This window comes from Lactuca sativa, chromosome 4, assembly GCF_002870075.4.
Source record: "Lactuca sativa cultivar Salinas chromosome 4, Lsat_Salinas_v11, whole genome shotgun sequence".
Taxonomy (NCBI): Eukaryota; Viridiplantae; Streptophyta; class Magnoliopsida; order Asterales; family Asteraceae; genus Lactuca; species Lactuca sativa.
Window position 1 is genome coordinate 405,188,811 of NC_056626.2, and position 18,360 is coordinate 405,207,170.

Consider the following 18,360-nt stretch of genomic DNA (forward strand, 5'->3'; position numbering starts at 1 on the left):
ACTACGACCAGGATCGTGATTTTGACAACCATGATTTCATCCGACATCGGGGCTATATGCATGAAACATACAAAAATTGCATTGGTTATTCAGGGGCTATATGTATGAAATATACACAAATTGCACATATTTGGAAACATTTAAAAAGTATGAGGGTTTGATATGTAATTTCCCTCGGCCTATTTTCTATATCCACATCATGCCTTTCCTGCGTCCTAGGGAGAGAAAGTGCAGAACATAAGAGAGGTTACAACGAGAGAAAGCGATATATACATACATGTAAAACACACAACTAAAACGTGTGCTCCGCCATTTTTGAGACGAAAAGGAGCTCGAATGAAAAATATATGATATCTAGAAACGCAGAAGCGCAACCCTAATTGCGGAATTCTATTGACCGAGGTTATTTTCTTCCATCGTCTAGTAATCTCCTGTGTTTTTTGTCGTGTTGTGTAATTATTGATTGATGTTTCATGTTGAACTATGTGCGGTCTATTAATTGGTCCAATTTAATGCTATTTTCAAAATTGCTGCATGTGAGACTTTTGTTGTTCGATAATGTCTTTGTGGTTTAGGTTTGGAGGTTTATAATATGAAAATTTCAAAGTTTTTAGAGGGGTGGTTTACATTTGACTTGCTTAATTAAGACTGAATTCGTTTGTCTATGATCATTCGACATCTCCGTTTGAGATGTATAATGTCTGCTAAACCTTGGGGCATGTGAAATGCATTCGATTATGCAGTTCAATTTCAAGTTCTATGACAATCGATTAGTAGACTCCATTTTACGTTTAGTTTTTGAAAAATAATTAAGATCCCTTTTGTGAACTTTTGTTTGAGGTTAATGATCAGCCTTTTGCATCTGAACATTGATTGGAGGATAAGAAACCCTTTTAAGGACAAGTAATATGATAGAAATTTTCAAGTCAAGCTGTAAAGTTGAAGTTGTCTCTAAAGTTCCTTGTGAAGATGCTAAGAGTATCTACAATGATTCACATACTTTCCCGAAGTAGTTCTGATAGGTTACTTGATGTTCACTATAGTATTGTAATAGGTTTATTCACGTGTAAATTATATGAAGATATTTACAATCCGATTCTTGAAGTTGTCTCTAAAGTTCCTTGTGAAGATGCTAAGAGTATCTACAATGATTCACATACTTTCCCGAAGTAGTTCTGATAGGTTACTTGATGTTCACTATAGTATTGTAATAGGTTTATTCACGTGTAAATTATATGAAGATATTTACAATCCGATTCTTGAAGCGAACAATATTGAATTGTTGATGAATCAGGGTCAGTAAATTTGATCATATGGTCTATGGCACAGTTTTTTGAGACTGGGAAGATTATGTACTATATCAAGATTTGCTACCATATTTGTGTGATAATGACTCTATTTTGGGCTTCTCAATGCAATAGATATACAATCTATTCTTCTCTCTTGACTTTATGTACTCTTTTCCTTTTTGATTTTGTGTTTCTTCTAAACTTAGAAATTTGCATTACTCGCTTTAATGATTTAAAACATTTCAAAGAAGAATCAAGTTCGGATCTCTTTTATCGACGATATTTTTGCTTTCCTCAACCTTTATATCTTTCTGCAGTATTTCAGGTTGATCCAGTGGCCTTATTTATCTTGTACAAACCTCTGGAACTTGTAAGGTGTGTAAAAGTCTTATCGGTTGTCTTTATTCAGAATCAATCAATGGAGCTTAGGGTTTCAGCTCAAGATAAAGAAATCAGTGATGATGATGATGATCGAAACCATAAGCATCGTAGAAGAGATGATACAAGGTTACATTCATTAGATGATGATGATGATGATGATGATGATGATGTATTTACAAAGCCATACAAAAGAGGAAGTAAACATTCTCAAAATGGTTCTCACTCCAATGAAACATGGAAAAAGTACAGTTATAACCCTTTGGAGAAAGATAAAGGCTTTTCTCATTTTTCGCGAGGACCTTCAGATTTGAACCAGAAACTTAGGGTAAACCAACAATTTTGTGTTGACCATGGTAGTGTTTGGAGTCAAAGTCAACCATTTTCTGTAGACCCTCATGGTCTTTTTGCAGGGAGGGGTTCAAATTCATGGGGTCCATTTGGATTGGATATGAATATGAATATGATCCATCATCCTGTTGGATTACAAGCAACATTCAGACCACCTTCTTTAAACATGGGACTTACAAGACAACGATGTAGGGACTTTGAGGAACAAGGTTTTTGTCTACGAGGTGACATGTGTCCAATGGAACATGGCATGAATCGTATTGTTGTAGAAGATGTTCAGGTATTGTTTTACCTTTTGGAAATCCAGTTTACTTTACATGGGTTGTTGATGTATGTTAGAAACATTTAATAATGAGTTGGATTATTTTTCTTCATACAGAGCCTCTCACAGTTCAATCTCTCTGTATCACTTCCTAGTGCAAATCTATCTATAGCGCCAGCTGGCATAGGACCTTCACCTCCAACTATCACCACAACAAACAGCAAAAGTTCACATGGTAAAAATATCAAACATGTTGTTGACTTTTCTGGTGCTGCTGCTGCTGCTGACTTTTATGATCCTGATCAGCCTCTATGGGGTAATGCTTCTCATATGCCAGCTGGACCTCAACCAAATGATTCTTTGTTGTTGGATGCTAGTCCATCTGATAACCCTGATCATGAACTCTTTGTAAGCACGGGTACAAGATCTTATGCACAGGGTACAAGTAGAATCAAAACGGAAGAGAATATGCAAAAAAACGAGAGTGGAAATGGGCGTAAGCCTTCACAAAAGGCACAACGGACATTATTTTTGAGTGGCATTCCACATCAAAGTAACAAAAGGGAAACCCTAATTTCCCATTTTAAAAGATTTGGGGAAGTTATTGATATTTATGTTCCGTTAAATAGCGAACGAGCTTTTGTTCAGTTTTCCAAAAGAGAAGAAGCAGAAGCTGCTTTAATGTCTCCTGATGCTGTAATGGGAAATCGCTTTATTAAGCTATGGTGGGCTAATCGTGACAACATACCATTCAAAAGAAAAGATGATTCCCTGCATAATGACGTAAATGCCCCTGTCCCTGTCTCTGTGTCTGATTCTGATCATCCTCCAAAGCCTGTGGCTGTGGTTGCTAATGGCACTAAAGAACCTTCTCCACCTTTGCAAAAGAAGCTGGAGAATTTAGAGGTTTTGAAGGAGGAATTAAGGAAAAAACAAGAAATGCTTGATCAGAAAAGGAATGACTTCAGGCGCAAGCTTGATAAACTTGCGAAACAAGTATGTGCTCATTTCCTCTCGTTTTGGTCTCTCTGCTTTATTTATTTATTTATTTTTTAATTATGTGTAATATTTCTTCAAATAGGTGTATAATATTTCTATAAATGAACGGTGTAGTATTTATTTAACTGTGTTATAAACGTAATTATTTTATTTGATTAAAACGTTTTTTTATGATGTAACAATTAATTCGAATTGATTGCATACAAGTTATTAATTTTTGGTTATATTTGTTTGATAATATAATTTATTTAGTAATTGTAACAAAATTTTTTTTTAGGGTTGGAGAAGGTCTTAATAAAATGATTTTATATATATAAGAATTTCCATCTTGTGGATTTCTTAAACCATATTATGATCTGATATTTACGAGCGTATATTCGTCTTTTTCTGCAGACTACATTTCTAAAAGGTGAAGTGGCACCTGAACAGGCTGCTAAAAAACAAAAATCGGGAGGTTTAGCTGAGTCTACAAAGGCTGCAAGCAGTGATCGTGATACCATTCTACCATCACCTCCTGATGACGTGGCAGCTAATACTAATAGCAGCAAATCTGTGGGTCCCACTCAGCCACAAAATTACAAAACAACCCCTCTTGGATTATCAGCATTGAAAGAATCTCCAAAGTTGAACTTGAAATTACAATCATCTGTTGCTGTGACTGTGAGAAATCATCGGTTTAAGCTGGACAATCGTCCAACCGCATTTAAGATCATTCCACCTCTGCCAGATGGCCTTGCTCATGTAAGCGCTTCTATTCTATTCCCAATTCCTTTACTTTGAAAAATGCTTTAAGGTCATACAGTATTTCTTTTCTTTTAAAGCTTATATATACATGACCTCTTTAGAAGCATTTTTGCAAATACTTGAAGAATCCATGGTAATATACAAAGTTACCTCATATTTTATAAGACAAAACCTCATAAATGGTCCCTGTGGTTTCCCGAAATCTGGGAGATAGTCCCTAAGTTTAAAAAACGTCATGGATAGTCCCTGTGGTTTCAATTTTGTTTTGTTACAAATTTGATCTAAAATTACAATTTTACCCTTTCTTTTTTCTTTTCCATTTTCTTTATTAAAAGCCTTAATAACCCTCTCCCTTACAAACCTCACCATAACCGTTTTTTAATGTAACCACCACTGTAACTGTTCACCAAATTCCTCCTTTCAAGCCACGATAAAATAAAACAACAATCACAAACTGAGTATCTATGATTCAAAACCTAACCTTCATCTTGGCTTCAGCAACATTGATCTTAGTTTGATTTGGGATTGTAGATCAACAATCCAAACTGATTAAGTTCCAATTGAACCTTATCAAACACCTTCTTAAAATCCCAACTGAAAGCACGTCCAAAGCTAATCATAGATTCAATTATTTATTATGAATAAAGCTATTTAGACCTTGATAAAAGTTACTCCATCTTTCATGTTCAAGTAAATGACTTATATGAATCAACAAACTTTTTAGTAGAAACATGTGATGTGATGTGATTTTCTTTTTTTAATCATAGTATTTGGGGTGTGCATACAGGTTTCTGTTTTGAAGGAACATTTTTCAGCATACGGTGATTTTTCAAAGGTGCAGTTAGATTTAGATGATGACATAATCAAAACTTGTGCCACAATATATTTCACAAGCCGACATGCAGCCGAAAAGGCGTTTTTAAATGGTAAAAAATGGAAAGCTCACAACCTACACTTCACATGGCTAATAAATTCCAATTCCAATTCCACCACTTGTAAACACCACAACTCAGATTCTTCTTCTAACCAACCAACATCTGTGGTGCTTGAAATTCCAAAAACTGATTATCCCCAAAAACCTTTGTTGTCATCATCATCTGGAGATGGAGAATTGGATAAAAGGGAAATTGTCAAGGAACCAGAACAACAACAACAAGAAGAAAGTAATCAATCAGTCTAATTTCAGTAAAGTAAACCCTAGTCTGGTTTGGTTGGGTTAGGTGTACAGTCAGTCAGTCAGGTAAATGGTATACCAAAGTAGTACTTTTTTAGTGTTAAGTTTTAGACTTAGCAATTAATTGCTCAATTTTGTAGCGTCTCCTCTCTCCACTCGTCTGTCTCGTGCTCGCAGTTAAGTTTAGTTTGTAAAGGGAATTCTTAACTGCTCTCTCTCTCTCTCTCTCTCTCTGCTGGTTTGGGAAAAACTTGTCCAGTTGGTACCAAGGATTATAATTAAGATTCATTTTAATAAATAATTCGGACATAACTTTGATATGCTGTCATTAACATCTCTATAGTCTGCTAAGGCTAATGGATGTATCCTCTCACTTTTTCCCTGCCACTGATAGGAAATAGTCACCTCTCACTCCCCTCAAAATATACAGTATAATAATGTCAAGCATGGAAAAAGAGTGTGCAGTGCTGGGGAACTAACCACACTTGATGATATTTTTCATAACTGTTATTTTTCAAAAAATTGGTGATATGTTTGTTTTTAGAAAATGAGCGAGATCATATGTTCAGTCTAGTTTTAAGAAAATGAGAATATAAATATGAAAATGACTGTCTTATAATGACGCATCAACCAAACCCAAATCCCAAATGAATTAGATAAGGGGCCTCATAAATTACAATGTAGAGAGTTAAGGCCAGGGTGAACAAAATGCTTCCGTAAATGAGCATCATATGAGACAAGGAAGAATAAATAGAGGTATTGGAAAAGAATATTATATATATATATATATATATATATATATATATATATATATATATATATATATATATATACACACACACACACACACACAAGCAATAAAGAAAAAGATGGAGAAGGTAATAAGATAAATATTCTATCAATTCTTTTATCCAAAGGCAATGGGTTAATCATTAAAATATAGACTTGATTTTAGTAATTTGTCAGACTCCACTATCTATATATTCAATGCAGCACATCAGATTGAAGTAGATTTTACATTTACCCTATCGTAAAATTAACAGAGAGAAACAGAAACAGGGGCAAATTAGGGAACAGTCATGTTAGCAAGCAAAAGCTGTTTATCCGGAGGCAGATGGTGTTTCAAAGCAACACAAGTATGATGCGTCAGTTTCAACAGAAACACATCATTAGTATTAGCATTTGCATTTGTAACCCAAGAATCATAAATACGGTTGGTCAAAGTCCACATCAGCAAAACCAGGGGTTCAGCCACTACCCCCCAGTTACCACCATCATCGTCATCATGTAAGAGTAGAGAAGTGAGGGTTAAGGGTAGGTCACTCAATACAGTGTGAGGGTTCACTATAAGAAGAGGCATATACTTGGACACACTACCACACAGCAAACCCATAAACTGCATACCCTGCATATCAAATACCCAACTTTTCAATATGTAATTTTTTTTTTTTTTTTTTTTTTTTGTGTAATCGAAGTAGGGAATTTGTAAGTTACAGTTATAGGGTAATCTGTGACACAGCTAATTTCTGCTGCATCAACAAGCCACTGTCGTTTCACACTTCCTTCAGCATGTTGCAAAGCCATTACAACTTCCATTAGAACATCCCATATCCCTGACCAAATTTATACAAATCTTATTTTTGTCAACACACATTGTAAATTTTAAATATTGAGAAACTAACCATCAGATCTGGTGTTGAATATATAAGGTTTGAGTTTTGAAAGTTCAATCAATGGAATACAACCAATCTTCACTAGCCTTGCTTTAGCTATCATCTTTTTCTTTGCTTCAAGAAATCCAATGTTTTCTTTTTGACTCAAACTCAAACTCAAACTCATCTCTGCAGGAATCTGTTGTACATGGTTAAACTTAGGGGGGTGTTTGGGAATAAGCACTCTAGTCTCTATATAAGCAAATCGCAGACACCCCCTTAATCTGGTAAAACTTATAGTATATAATATGGGTGTTTCTTTTTGACTTAATATAGAAAGTCATGGAAATGAAGCTTTCCCTATTACGTCCTAACTTTGTATAAAACTTACCCTCGTTTATTTTTGGGTTAATATCATAAAAGACCCTATATTTTGGTTTTGTTTTTTTTTTTTTCTAGATTAAACCTCAATTTTTTTTGTTTCTTAAAAAAGACCTTGCATTTTTTCCAATTATTCTGATTTGGCCCTTTTAGCAGGCCTACAGTGTTCTTCCGATTTTAGACATTTTTTTCCGGAAAAACCCTCACATTTGACAAATTTTCGGATAAAAAATTGGAGAGTTTTTTGGGGAAAACGTGATGAAAACCGAAAGATTACCTAGCTCGTAAACCTGCTAAAAAAGGCCAAATCGGAATAAATGGAAAAATGCAAGGTCTTTTTAAGAAACAAATAAAGTTGAGGTTTTATGATATTAACCTTTTATTTTTCCTTTTACTTTCTCAAATAATAATTACTAGTATTAATTATTACCTCCAAACAATGTGACAACCACTCCCCACGAGCCTTCCCCAAACATTTTACTGCCTCAGACCACTCCTCCCATTCATAAGTCAACACCGAGCTTTGTGGCAACAAAGAAAACAAGACCTCCATGCAATCCTCAAACTCAACCATGAGTTTTTCAGAATCAAGAGAAGCTTCTTCAAAACACACACGAATTCCCTTCCAGAAGGATTTTCTCAACAGGCTTTTCTGTTCTGGATTATTATTACTATTATAACTTTGATCAGAGGAAAATGGTGATTGTATGAAGTTGGTGAGATCATTGAGTAGCTTTTCAAGCCGAGATCCTGAGAATATTTTTAGTGTATGTGGGAGGTGAGAAAGGATACACATCTGAAGGTTCATTTCAAGCATTTTGAACCTTGAAAAGTCACACAGTTCATCAAGGAAGGTGAGTAAAGCATTGAAGTTGCTTCCATGAAACAAAGAGAATACTAAACATTCTTCCCTTAGTTTTTCTTTATAGTCAACAGAATCTGATTCGTATCTCATGCATCTTCTGATGAGTGGGCCCCAATCGAGCTGTGGTAGTCTTGGTGCGTGTGTGAGACATCGCAAAACAGTTGCAATTGTGTTAAGAGGTAGACTTGTGGTGGTCTGATGTGATGATATGATGCAAACAAAAAAGTGAAATGTTGATTAGAAGGTGTTAATTTATCTGTTTTTACATGGTTAATGCAACAAATAGCAATGTACTTTCGTTTATTTGTGTGTGTGTGTGTGTGTTGTAGCATATCCTACTTTAATTTCTGTCTGTTACAAACAGCATAGTAATAGTATTTGACAATTTTCAATCTTTTTTCTTTCTTATTAAGGGATTATACTTTTGAAAAATATATGCAATCATATAGCATTCTACCTAAGTTTTTTCATAGTAAGACTTTATACTTTGAAAAGCTACACAATTATAGGAGTAAAAAATATTTTTTATTTACTTTGGTAGATCTTTCTACTATTTTCAATCTTTTACTTATTAAGGCATTATACTTTGAAAAATATACCCAACAATAGCCCTGTAATTTTTTTCTTATCTAGACACTATACTTTGAAATATCTACCAATTATAGTAGTAAAAACTGAAATTTACTTTGTATTTGAATGGGATTGTTATAATTGGGTATATTTTTTAAAGAAAAATGTTGTATTAGGAAAAAAAAAAATGAAAGTACATTGCTATTTCTTGTGTTTAACCCAATCCTTAAAAAAGGACAATGAGCAAGGTAACATGATAATGGATAATTAATGAAAGGAAAAGTAAAATGTCAATCAGTCAATCAGAAGGCGTTAGTTAACTGTTGAAACTAATGTTATCAGCATAGGTATATTATATGCCAAGTAACTAGCAGATCCTTTTAGGGCTAAATGCAAGAAATAGCAATGTACCTTTATTTATTTGTATATTATAGCATCCTACTTTAATTTCTTTTCGTTACAGCATCATACTTACAGTAATTTTTCTTATTAAGATATTGTACTTTGAAAGAATACACCAGTTATAGTATTGCAGTCTTTTATTTTATTTTTCTAATTATTCCATTATACTTTGAAAAATCTACCCTATTATAGTAGTGAAAAATGAACATTAATTTGTATTTAGATGACATTGCTATAATCGGGTAGCTTTTTTAAGTAGAATGAAAGTAATATATACTATAATAAACAAATCAACAAAAGTATGTTGCTAGTTCTTGCACTTAACATGATTCTTAAATAGGTAGACAGTGAGAATAATGTTGATAAAGGTAATTAATTCACTAACATCAGTATTCATTAATAGCAGTCATGATAATTAATATAAAAGTAGGTTATGGTTATGCACCTGAGAGTAGTTTAGATTCATCAGCCACAGGCTGAGTTTCAAGACTATGCTATCATCTGGGAAGCTTTGGGATGCGGATGCAGAAGCAGAATTAGGTTTTGCATTGTGAAGATCACTGGACCATATGTAATGTCTAACAAATGAAACTGACCAAGCTGCATACTGCTGCAGTTGTTGGTCATCGGAATTTTGACCAACAAGAAATATATCTTGTATTAATGATGTCAAATGGAGCTCCATAACAGTGTTTGACAACAGAGGACCACTCATATAACAAGATTCCTGTTGCGATTCATTGGGAAACAAGTTAAAAAAAAATATAATTCAATTATAACTATAAGGCTGGCATTTGTCACACGCTACTGGAAAAACCTTCTAAGGCTATTTTTTTAGAGTTGATGAGAAGGGCATTTCGTCTTTTGCACAGACAAGAGATCTAGAGCGAGTCCTTGTCCCACCTTTTAGCTGGGATAAAATTTTCTTGCAATTTTTGTCTGATTTACATCAGTCGGAGTCTCAGTCTAACACATGCCAAACACAGTGTTCATCCTATCGTGTCCTATCCTGCGTAACAAACATTACATGACAAGATGGCATTGTACTGTGTTTGGCATGCATTTGACTCGGACCGATGTCAATCAGACAAAAATTGCAATTTTTTTTATCCCGCCTAAAAAGGTGTGACAAGGACTCACTCTAGATCTCTTGTCTGTGCAAAAGACGAAAATGCCCTTCTCATCATCTCTAAAAAAATAGCCCTAGAAATCTTCTCCAGTCATCCTATGTAACAAAAGAAGCCAAACGAAACTAGAAAAATCAACTCATACACTAACCAATGTAAGTACTGAATTAATTACCTTGTGTTCAGAAACAGATGGCGAAAACGGTAAGGGGCAGTTTAGGAAAAGTGTCCCAGCCCCTGCTCCTAACGCATTCACAACCCCAAGCATTGCACCCAAATGCATAAGAGGAGGTTGGCGATTAGAGTAGATTTTTTTAAACATATCTAGTAAATCCTTAACACATTTAGCATCCAACGAATGAATCCCTTCATTCAAAACACAGCCAACAAAATTTCCTGCTCCAACACACGCTGCCATCAACAAACTCTGGCGAAAAGCCTCGGAATTTTTTGTAGAAAGCAGTTCATTGATAAGATCTCTATACCCACTCGCAAAATATTCAATTTCAGCACCCTCAATCAGTTCTACTTTCTGTGAAAAAGATACTACAAATGGAAGTGCAAGACAAGCCCCCATGGATAAAACTAGTTCCAAATTCTCACTCATACTCATGTTGTGAAGAGGAATCCATGATATAATTAAATCTTTTATCTTTTTAACCACATCAATACGCCCGGATCTGTATATTGCAGGAATAGAACCTCCTAAACCAATCACAAGTCCTGAAACACCCCATATATCTTCCTCTAAGTAATCAGAAGTTTTTTCAGAAAAGGTTTGAGCAATATCTGGATCTATGGTATTTGATGGGAAGTATTCAGATAGGGTTTGGAGATCTCTACTTGAAGATTGAGCATATTGATTTATCAATCCACATAAAGTTCTAACTATTTTTCCAAGTAAATCGGATTCTTGCAACTCCTTATCCAAATGGGAGTCGGATTCTACTTGAATACGTGTAAGAAGATCTTGACATGAATAACCTAAAGCAGCCCCACAAGCCCCTCTTACAAGAGTGCTTTTGCTCGTACTTGCAGCCTTTTAAAAAATGGGTCAGAAATGTAGTCAATAACATTTTATCCTTCAAAATTATTTTATACAATTTCTTATAAATATAAATGGATGTGAGTATTTGTACCTCAACAAGTGCATTGATGTTTTGGAATTTTTGTTTGTGATCAGTGACATGCAAGCAACTTGAAATGACTCCAAGAGAAATAGCAGCTGACCATTGGCGATATTCATGTTCATGTTGAAATAACCAACTCAGCAGAAATTTTGAGGCACTTGCTTTTGTAGCATGAGCAGAAGGGGGAAGGATCTGGAAAGTCATAATACTGAATATGACTAGCAGTAACCCTAACCCAACCTATTTAACTAAACGGGTCGATTGGGTTGACCCGTTTAATTAAACGGGCTGAAAGTTTGAAAAAGAAAAAAAGACAAAAGCGGCATCTCCATTTTTGAGCAAAGGATGATAATATTTACCAAACAAAGTGCACCCATAGCTAGCCCAATATTCTCAGCAGACCTAGGGATAGATTTCTCAGCCATTTGTCTCATACACTGCATAAAGAATTGTCACAACTGGAATTATTAATACCATTTAAAATTAGGGCAAAATCAAATGAAACACAAACATAGAAGAGACACCAAACCTTCAGAATATCATCAGCTGCTTTTGAAGCTGTATCCAACACATTGGAGGGCTTCTTAACATCCAGTAACATTACACAAGCCCGCATCCAATGTTGCAAGAAGGGTTTCCAGGATTGAAGTGAAACAAGTGCAACAATAATATTCCTTGAGAGCTGTAGTGATGCAGCTATCTCCATTAATGCATTCTCATATCTGGAATGTAAATCGTGCATAACCTGAAAATTAAATATTGGATATGTTATATCTTATAGTATATAACAGCTTTGTAAAGCTCTAACGGTTGACCATACTACATGTTTTACCTTTGACCCTCTTTGGGTATTTTCGTCTTTTGTGCCGAAGGAAAGATGAAAGAGGGCTGCACCTGGCAGTTCTCGTGCTTTATTATTAGTTCCTGAAAATGGAATGATAATAAGTTCGAGCATAAAAGCTGCATGCATACACACCTAAACAGTATGTCTTTTATTTAGCACATACTAACAAAAAAAAATGTAAATAAATACTGGACAAAATTACAGATATGGTCCCTATGCTTTCTAAGCAAAATTGTACCAATTTTTAGTGTATGTCCTTATTTCAAGGTTTCGTATCAATTTTGGTCCCTGGTAGAGATTTTCTGATTTTGGTCCTATTTTCAAGGTTTCATATTGATTTTTAGTCCAAGGTTTCATATCAATTTAGTCCTTATTTTGAGGTTTCATTTTCATATAAATTTTGTTCCTTATTTCAAGGACGTTTTAGGGACCAAAATCAAAAAGAAACCTTGAAGGAAGAACCAAACTGTAATAGGTTTCAACTTTGGGCTGAACATGGTAAAAATTAGAAAGCACAAGGACCAATTGTGTAATTAACTCTATCATTTATATTCTTTCGGATATTTCACAAGTAAACAACATATTAATAGTGAATCTTGTCTTATGGACTCTCCAAGATGCATGAACACATGAAACTTGGACAGTGTAAGGAATATAGACCAAATATTTACATCAATAGTAAACTACATTTTTGGTATAGCTAACTTTTTCAATTATGGTCCTAATTTAGTCCTTATTTGAGTCTTGAGATTCTTGTAACATCTTTAGTCCCTGTTTCAAGTAACATTACTTTTTTGGTTCCCGACTTTGTGCAATCTTGGTTCCAAAACTACAGTCATTTTACTTGGAACAGGACCAAAAACAAATAAGGACCAAAATTGCAAAAGAAAACTTTTTAGGACTAAAACTGAAAAAATCAGCTATACCGAGGGACCAAAAATGTAATTACTCTTTACTTGGAACAGTCATTTTGCTTGATTGTACCTGAAATGCCAATAACCCGAGGAAAGACATCTAGTAATTTCTCAATCTTGTTGGCAGGTAATCTTTTCTCCTTCACTACTCTTCGCCTTGTGCTGAAAATAAATCATAAACATGACATATAGTCAGTCACAAACACTCAAATTTAAAAAAGAGAAGCTAAAATGAAAACGTTTCTTAACATGTGTTGGTGTGTTATGATCTTCGCTTCAAATCTCTCCATGGCTCCAAGAACTTTGGGGTCAATCTCAGAAACAAGCACTTGTATGTTCTTTTCCCTGAAATCTGGAATGAATTGTTGGAGATGATGTACCTAAAAAAAGATCCCACATGACATGGTTCAGAGAAAAAGAAGAATCTAGAATATTAAATTAATAAGATTGAATAAAAATTATAACCTCATACTGAGTTAATGCCTCAAAAGCAGATTCTCTGGCATTGGCCCATAGAGACCCATGAGAAGGATTTCTTGATGTGGCTATTTCCCATAAAATCTGCAAAACACTTGTTGCATTTTCTGGATATGCTTCTGCATCCATTGCACCCCATCTTAAAAGCAGGCATATGCTGCCCAAGATTAATATTGACAAAGATTAGAGAAGTTTTTATTAGAGCAAAATAAATATGTTCACCCTTTTATCAATCTAGCCACTTAACTATTTTTCTGTAGTGATTAAATCATTATACTCTTTTTGGCTGTTTAAAACAAGTTTTTTTCCAGTTTCCTGGTTTTGACAGAAAAGCACAATGTAATTTTACCATTTTATTGATTTAGCCACTGAACTATTATTCTATAACAGGTAACCAAAAAAATGATTTTTTAAATGGACAAAAAAGTATAGTGGTTTGTTAAATCACCACAGAAAACAGTTTAAGTGGTAAATCTACAAAGTGATGATAGTACAAGTGCTTTTCTATATTTGCCTATAATATTACAAGGGTAGTTGTACTATAAATTTCTGTGACAGGTGAAAAAAAAAAACAGATAACTTTATGAATCGTTATAGTTGCCTCAGCTCATGCCATAATCAACCAAAAAAGAGCAATTTGGTAATGTCCCTTATAACAGGAATGCATGTTTTTTAACATATTTTGTAATACATGTTTATGAGAGGAACAACTATGACTAATCAACTTTTCCATACCCAAAAATAAAATTTTCTAGCACTTTTGAAGATGTTATTACAAAGCCAATAATTGGAAAAAAAAAAAAAAAAAAAAAAGTTTCTAGAACACGCGTATACAAACAAAGTTAATTGGACTTACCTATTTGCAACAACCGGGTCATTCAAGTAGCTCACGACATACTTTTTTATAACACCCCAAGCAGTATAAAAATCTGGACAACGTTTCAACATAATTTTCAACAAATCAATTGAGTAATAATAATCATATATCTACAAATCAATAACACATGCGATTTGATTAATGAATCAAGTAGGTCTTACCAATCACATCAGCTTCACAAAGAAGGGCAAGGCTCTGGATACCAAGAGCTTGAATCATAGCATCTGTGCTCTCAATGCATGCCTGAAGGTTATTAAATGATAAGATATTCTTTTTGGAAAAAAAAAATCAGGAGAAATTAGTTACAAACAATCCCTACCTCAACAGACAAGATAATGTCTACACCCCTGTCAGGATTCTTTTTGCAAACATCCCGAACAGTAACAGCCATGCTTATACAAATACTTCTCTCGTGTTTGAACTGTGTGAATGCTTCTGGAAGTAATAAACCCTTACAAGAAGACATAAATAAGTAAAACCCACATCATAAATAAGTAAAAGTTACAAGAAAATTCTTACCTGTAAACTTCCAAAAATACGATCATTGATCTCCCAAGTCTTACAAAGTAGACGCAAAGCAGTAGCGTATAGCACTCTAGAACACAGTAAACACTTATTAAAACAGGAAACAATCATAAATGATGTCATGAGAATAGATTATAGTAAAGACAACATACGGATTTGCATCCTTCTGAAGCATTGGTAAGATTGACTGGACTACAAGTGGTATCATAGCAGGATGTGACACAAGCGAAGGGAGCATTCTTAAAATTTTTAGCTGCAGAAATTTGGCATTTATAAAAGCAACCTTTGGCTTTGAGGTAAAGTAAAAAAAGGGTAAAAATTAGTGGCTTACCAAAATGTCATGGAGGTCCATTTCTTCAGATTTACCAGAAAATATATTTTGGTAAAATAAAATTACTAGAAATAACGGAACACCAAGTTTCGGATCCATATTGCCAGTAACTGCCAGCAGATCTACTGCAGAGTTCCCGAGTGTAGGATGCACAATAACAACACTGGCAATTGCACCAAGTAAAGCTGGAATTTCTACAGTTGATGAAACCTAATTGTTACTTGGTAGAAGCAACAGCAACAGCAACAACAACAACAACAACAACAATTGCTTACCACGTGGAAGTATCTCCTGAGACTGAGACTTAGGAAGGGATGATTTTTGTATTTCAACCATATTTTGACAATACTCAGTTATTGAAGCTGTCCAACTCCAACTTTTAAACAGATTCTGCTTTTCTTCAACAAATTTTTCGCTATCTAATACCAAATTTAGATAAAAGGAACCAGAAGAAGAGGTTTGATCCTGAAAAAATACAAGTCTATGGTCACATACTCGCATGATAGTATGGCAAATTAAGTTGACATGATTGAAGAAAGAAAAATGACCACATGACCCCTAAAAAGTATGACTGGAAAGAGGGAATAATTTTCACCTGAAACCACAAATGACGGAATACCCTAAATATGATGTCTTCCAATCTGCTGATACGTGGAAATTTATCTTCTTCCATAAGCACTTCATTTATGGGAGCAACCAGGAAGTTCACAGAGAGCTCTTTTAAGATAATAAGCAACTCAGATGCTGCTTCTTTAATATATCTGGAAGGAGATGACATGAGGTTGATGGCAGGAAAAACAAATAAAATCTCTTCATGCGTATCATTAATGGTATCTGCAGGTGTACAAGGAGGAGGTATGGAAATTACAATATGATGCAAGGGTGGGTGAAAACTAAAAGTAAAAAAAGAGAGTTGACCAGATTTACCATTTCCGCTTTTCCACTTTATAAGATCCAGAACCAGTTTTAATATTGATAGCTGTATGTGTTCAATCTCTGAGTGAATGAGGTTAACAAACAATGATAACATCACAGATGATGCTTCAGGTATGAATTTCAAACCAAGCTCTGCCTGCACACCTATTAACCTCCTTGACATGTCAAAGATGCCTTCTTCTCCACCAGAATATTTGAGAATATCTGTATACAGTGAAAACACCATCTCTAAAAGTTCTGCTCCGCATAATTGTGCATCATGAATCAGCTGGTGATCAAAGATTAAGTCAAACAAAAAATAACTATAGCTTTTCCATGGACATTCATATTCAATAATCTCTCTTGTGTAATAACGCCACTGTAACTTATTCCAATCAAACGTCATTGACATACCACACCATTAGCAGCCAAGTGGCTCAAAACACCAACAAAAGCATCCACAATAGCCTCCATGAGATAAGAAACATTGGTGACATCCTAGAAAAAATATTATTATTGGAGAAGTAAGTATGTGCAACAATGTTGGTATAAATAGGCTGAAAAAAAAGGAATTTTTCTATAGAGCTTCCATGTTCACTCACTTCTGTGTTGTTGCACTGCACATATTTACAGCATCCCATCAACAGCTTGAAAACAGGAATTGCATCTTGAGGAAATGAACAGCATAGTGATGCAATGGAGGATAAAAGGTTCCTTGCTAATGAAGACATTGTTGCTGAAGATGACATTTGTATGACCAGAAGGTTTAAGAATGGTTTTAAGAATTCACAAACTCCCTCCATTCCCAGATGCCTATTCTGACTAATAAACATAAGCACCTGTCGCACTAGCTCAGATTGAACCTCTATTCGGCAAGAAATAATCTAGCAACCATCAACATCGACACATAATGAGTTTACAACTTATAAGCAATTGTGTTTAGAATCAGCTTATCATAATGTATTCAAAAGTCACCTTAACGAAAGGATGAGCTTCCGAAGACTGGAATCGAAAGCAAAGATGATCATTTCTGAACCCTAACTGTACGAGAAAACCTATAGCTTTGACAAACACGTTAACAAAGCGCGAATCAGAGCCGTCGAGTGCTGACTGGAGTTCCATTAACCCCCGAGAAAGTTTCAATTTGGAGTCCTTTACAAGAAGACATAGCTCTCGGACTGATTGATCAACAACAGCCGGAGAATTTGAGTTCAGGCATTGAGTAACGGCGTGTATTCCAGGGTCGGACTCGGGTCCAGTGAGTGTACTGGGTGATCGGAGCTTCTCGAATATGGAGATAACCGCGAGTTTTTGGAGTGAGGGTTGAGGTAGCCGAGTTCTCTCAAGGAGAGGATAAAAGGAGTCCATTTTTCTCGAGGGAGAGTCGCCGGCGAAACGTGTGCGTCGTTACCGGAAGACGATGGTACACATTTTGGGTTTATGAGGAAAGGCTCAAAACCAGTAAATTTCATTATTCGTCCACAAAGGTACAGTCATGAATATTTTTCGTCCTTTTACTATTTTATCTTTTATTATGTATCTAGAATGCAAAGGATACAAAGTGTACATTTAATATAGAGTGGAGGGCAAATTTGAAATTTTCACAAAATGGTGTAATGTTCGAACTGGCCCCACCAACTCTAAGATAATGTACCTGCAAATTTGTATTTTGCAAACCCAAATCATTCCAATAAAGTGAATATTGAAATTGAACGGCAAAATGAATTTATGTTACATTAGGCCGTCTGATATGCCCAAGACCAACCGGCTCGTGGTCTACATGACCATGATCATTATTTCGGCCATTTGTTGTTGGGCGTTTTCATTGTGGATCGTTGTGTCGAACACGAGAGACAACGCCTAATCATGGCTTCTTCTTCTCTTAATTTTTCTTCTTCTCTCTTCATTCTTCGTTCTTTGTTCGTTGTCGTGACCGGTACACCAACAATGGTTTGTGGTTAGTGATGGCACTCGTGGTTTGTTGTCCGTCATCGATATTACGGATGGTCTTAGGACACCAAAATACTCACAATATCTTCTTTCCAAGCGCCACTTGGATTCTTATTCTCAATATGGTCCATACAACCTTGTAACTTGGAAACTGTTATAGAGATGATCTTCATACGAGGTATCTAACAATCTTATCGGTCCTA

General features: G+C 35.1%; 2 protein-coding genes across 6 annotated transcripts; one reads left to right on the forward strand and one right to left on the reverse strand.

The window, feature by feature from the left end:
* The first annotated feature begins 212 nt into the window (after positions 1-212).
* On the forward strand, positions 213-5,522 carry LOC111883088 (zinc finger CCCH domain-containing protein 41). 4 transcript variants are annotated; one of them, XM_023879456.3, is made up of 5 exons: positions 213-402; positions 1,607-2,298; positions 2,398-3,276; positions 3,673-4,020; positions 4,811-5,522. In XM_023879456.3, exons 2-5 carry the CDS (start codon positions 1,708-1,710, stop codon positions 5,201-5,203), a joined length of 2,211 nt encoding a protein of 736 aa, XP_023735224.1. In that variant the 5' UTR covers positions 213-402; positions 1,607-1,707; the 3' UTR covers positions 5,204-5,522. The 4 variants fall into 4 exon arrangements, with proteins under 4 accessions (XP_023735224.1, XP_052626685.1, XP_023735226.1 ...); XM_052770725.1 differs by having other exon boundaries at positions 1,615-2,298; XM_023879458.3 differs by having other exon boundaries at positions 1,699-2,298.
* Positions 5,523-6,079: 557 nt separating this feature from the next.
* On the reverse strand, positions 6,080-17,700 carry LOC111883041 (protein RST1). 2 transcript variants are annotated; one of them, XM_023879398.3, is made up of 25 exons: positions 17,183-17,700; positions 16,810-17,091; positions 16,622-16,705; positions 16,220-16,496; positions 15,888-16,126; positions 15,568-15,757; positions 15,293-15,486; positions 15,114-15,214; positions 14,956-15,031; positions 14,756-14,887; positions 14,598-14,679; positions 14,416-14,488; positions 13,548-13,716; positions 13,332-13,462; positions 13,153-13,244; positions 12,157-12,248; positions 11,854-12,069; positions 11,684-11,761; positions 11,334-11,516; positions 10,370-11,233; positions 9,513-9,794; positions 7,661-8,290; positions 6,880-7,048; positions 6,692-6,810; positions 6,080-6,602 (listed from the first exon to the last, which is right to left on the reverse strand). In XM_023879398.3, exons 1-25 carry the CDS (start codon positions 17,573-17,575, stop codon positions 6,264-6,266), a joined length of 5,487 nt encoding a protein of 1,828 aa, XP_023735166.1. In that variant the 5' UTR covers positions 17,576-17,700; the 3' UTR covers positions 6,080-6,263. The 2 variants fall into 2 exon arrangements, with proteins under 2 accessions (XP_023735166.1, XP_042757480.1); XM_042901546.2 differs by lacking the exons at positions 16,810-17,091; positions 17,183-17,700 and having other exon boundaries at positions 16,220-16,432; positions 16,622-16,704.
* Between the last annotated feature and the right edge of the window lie 660 nt (positions 17,701-18,360).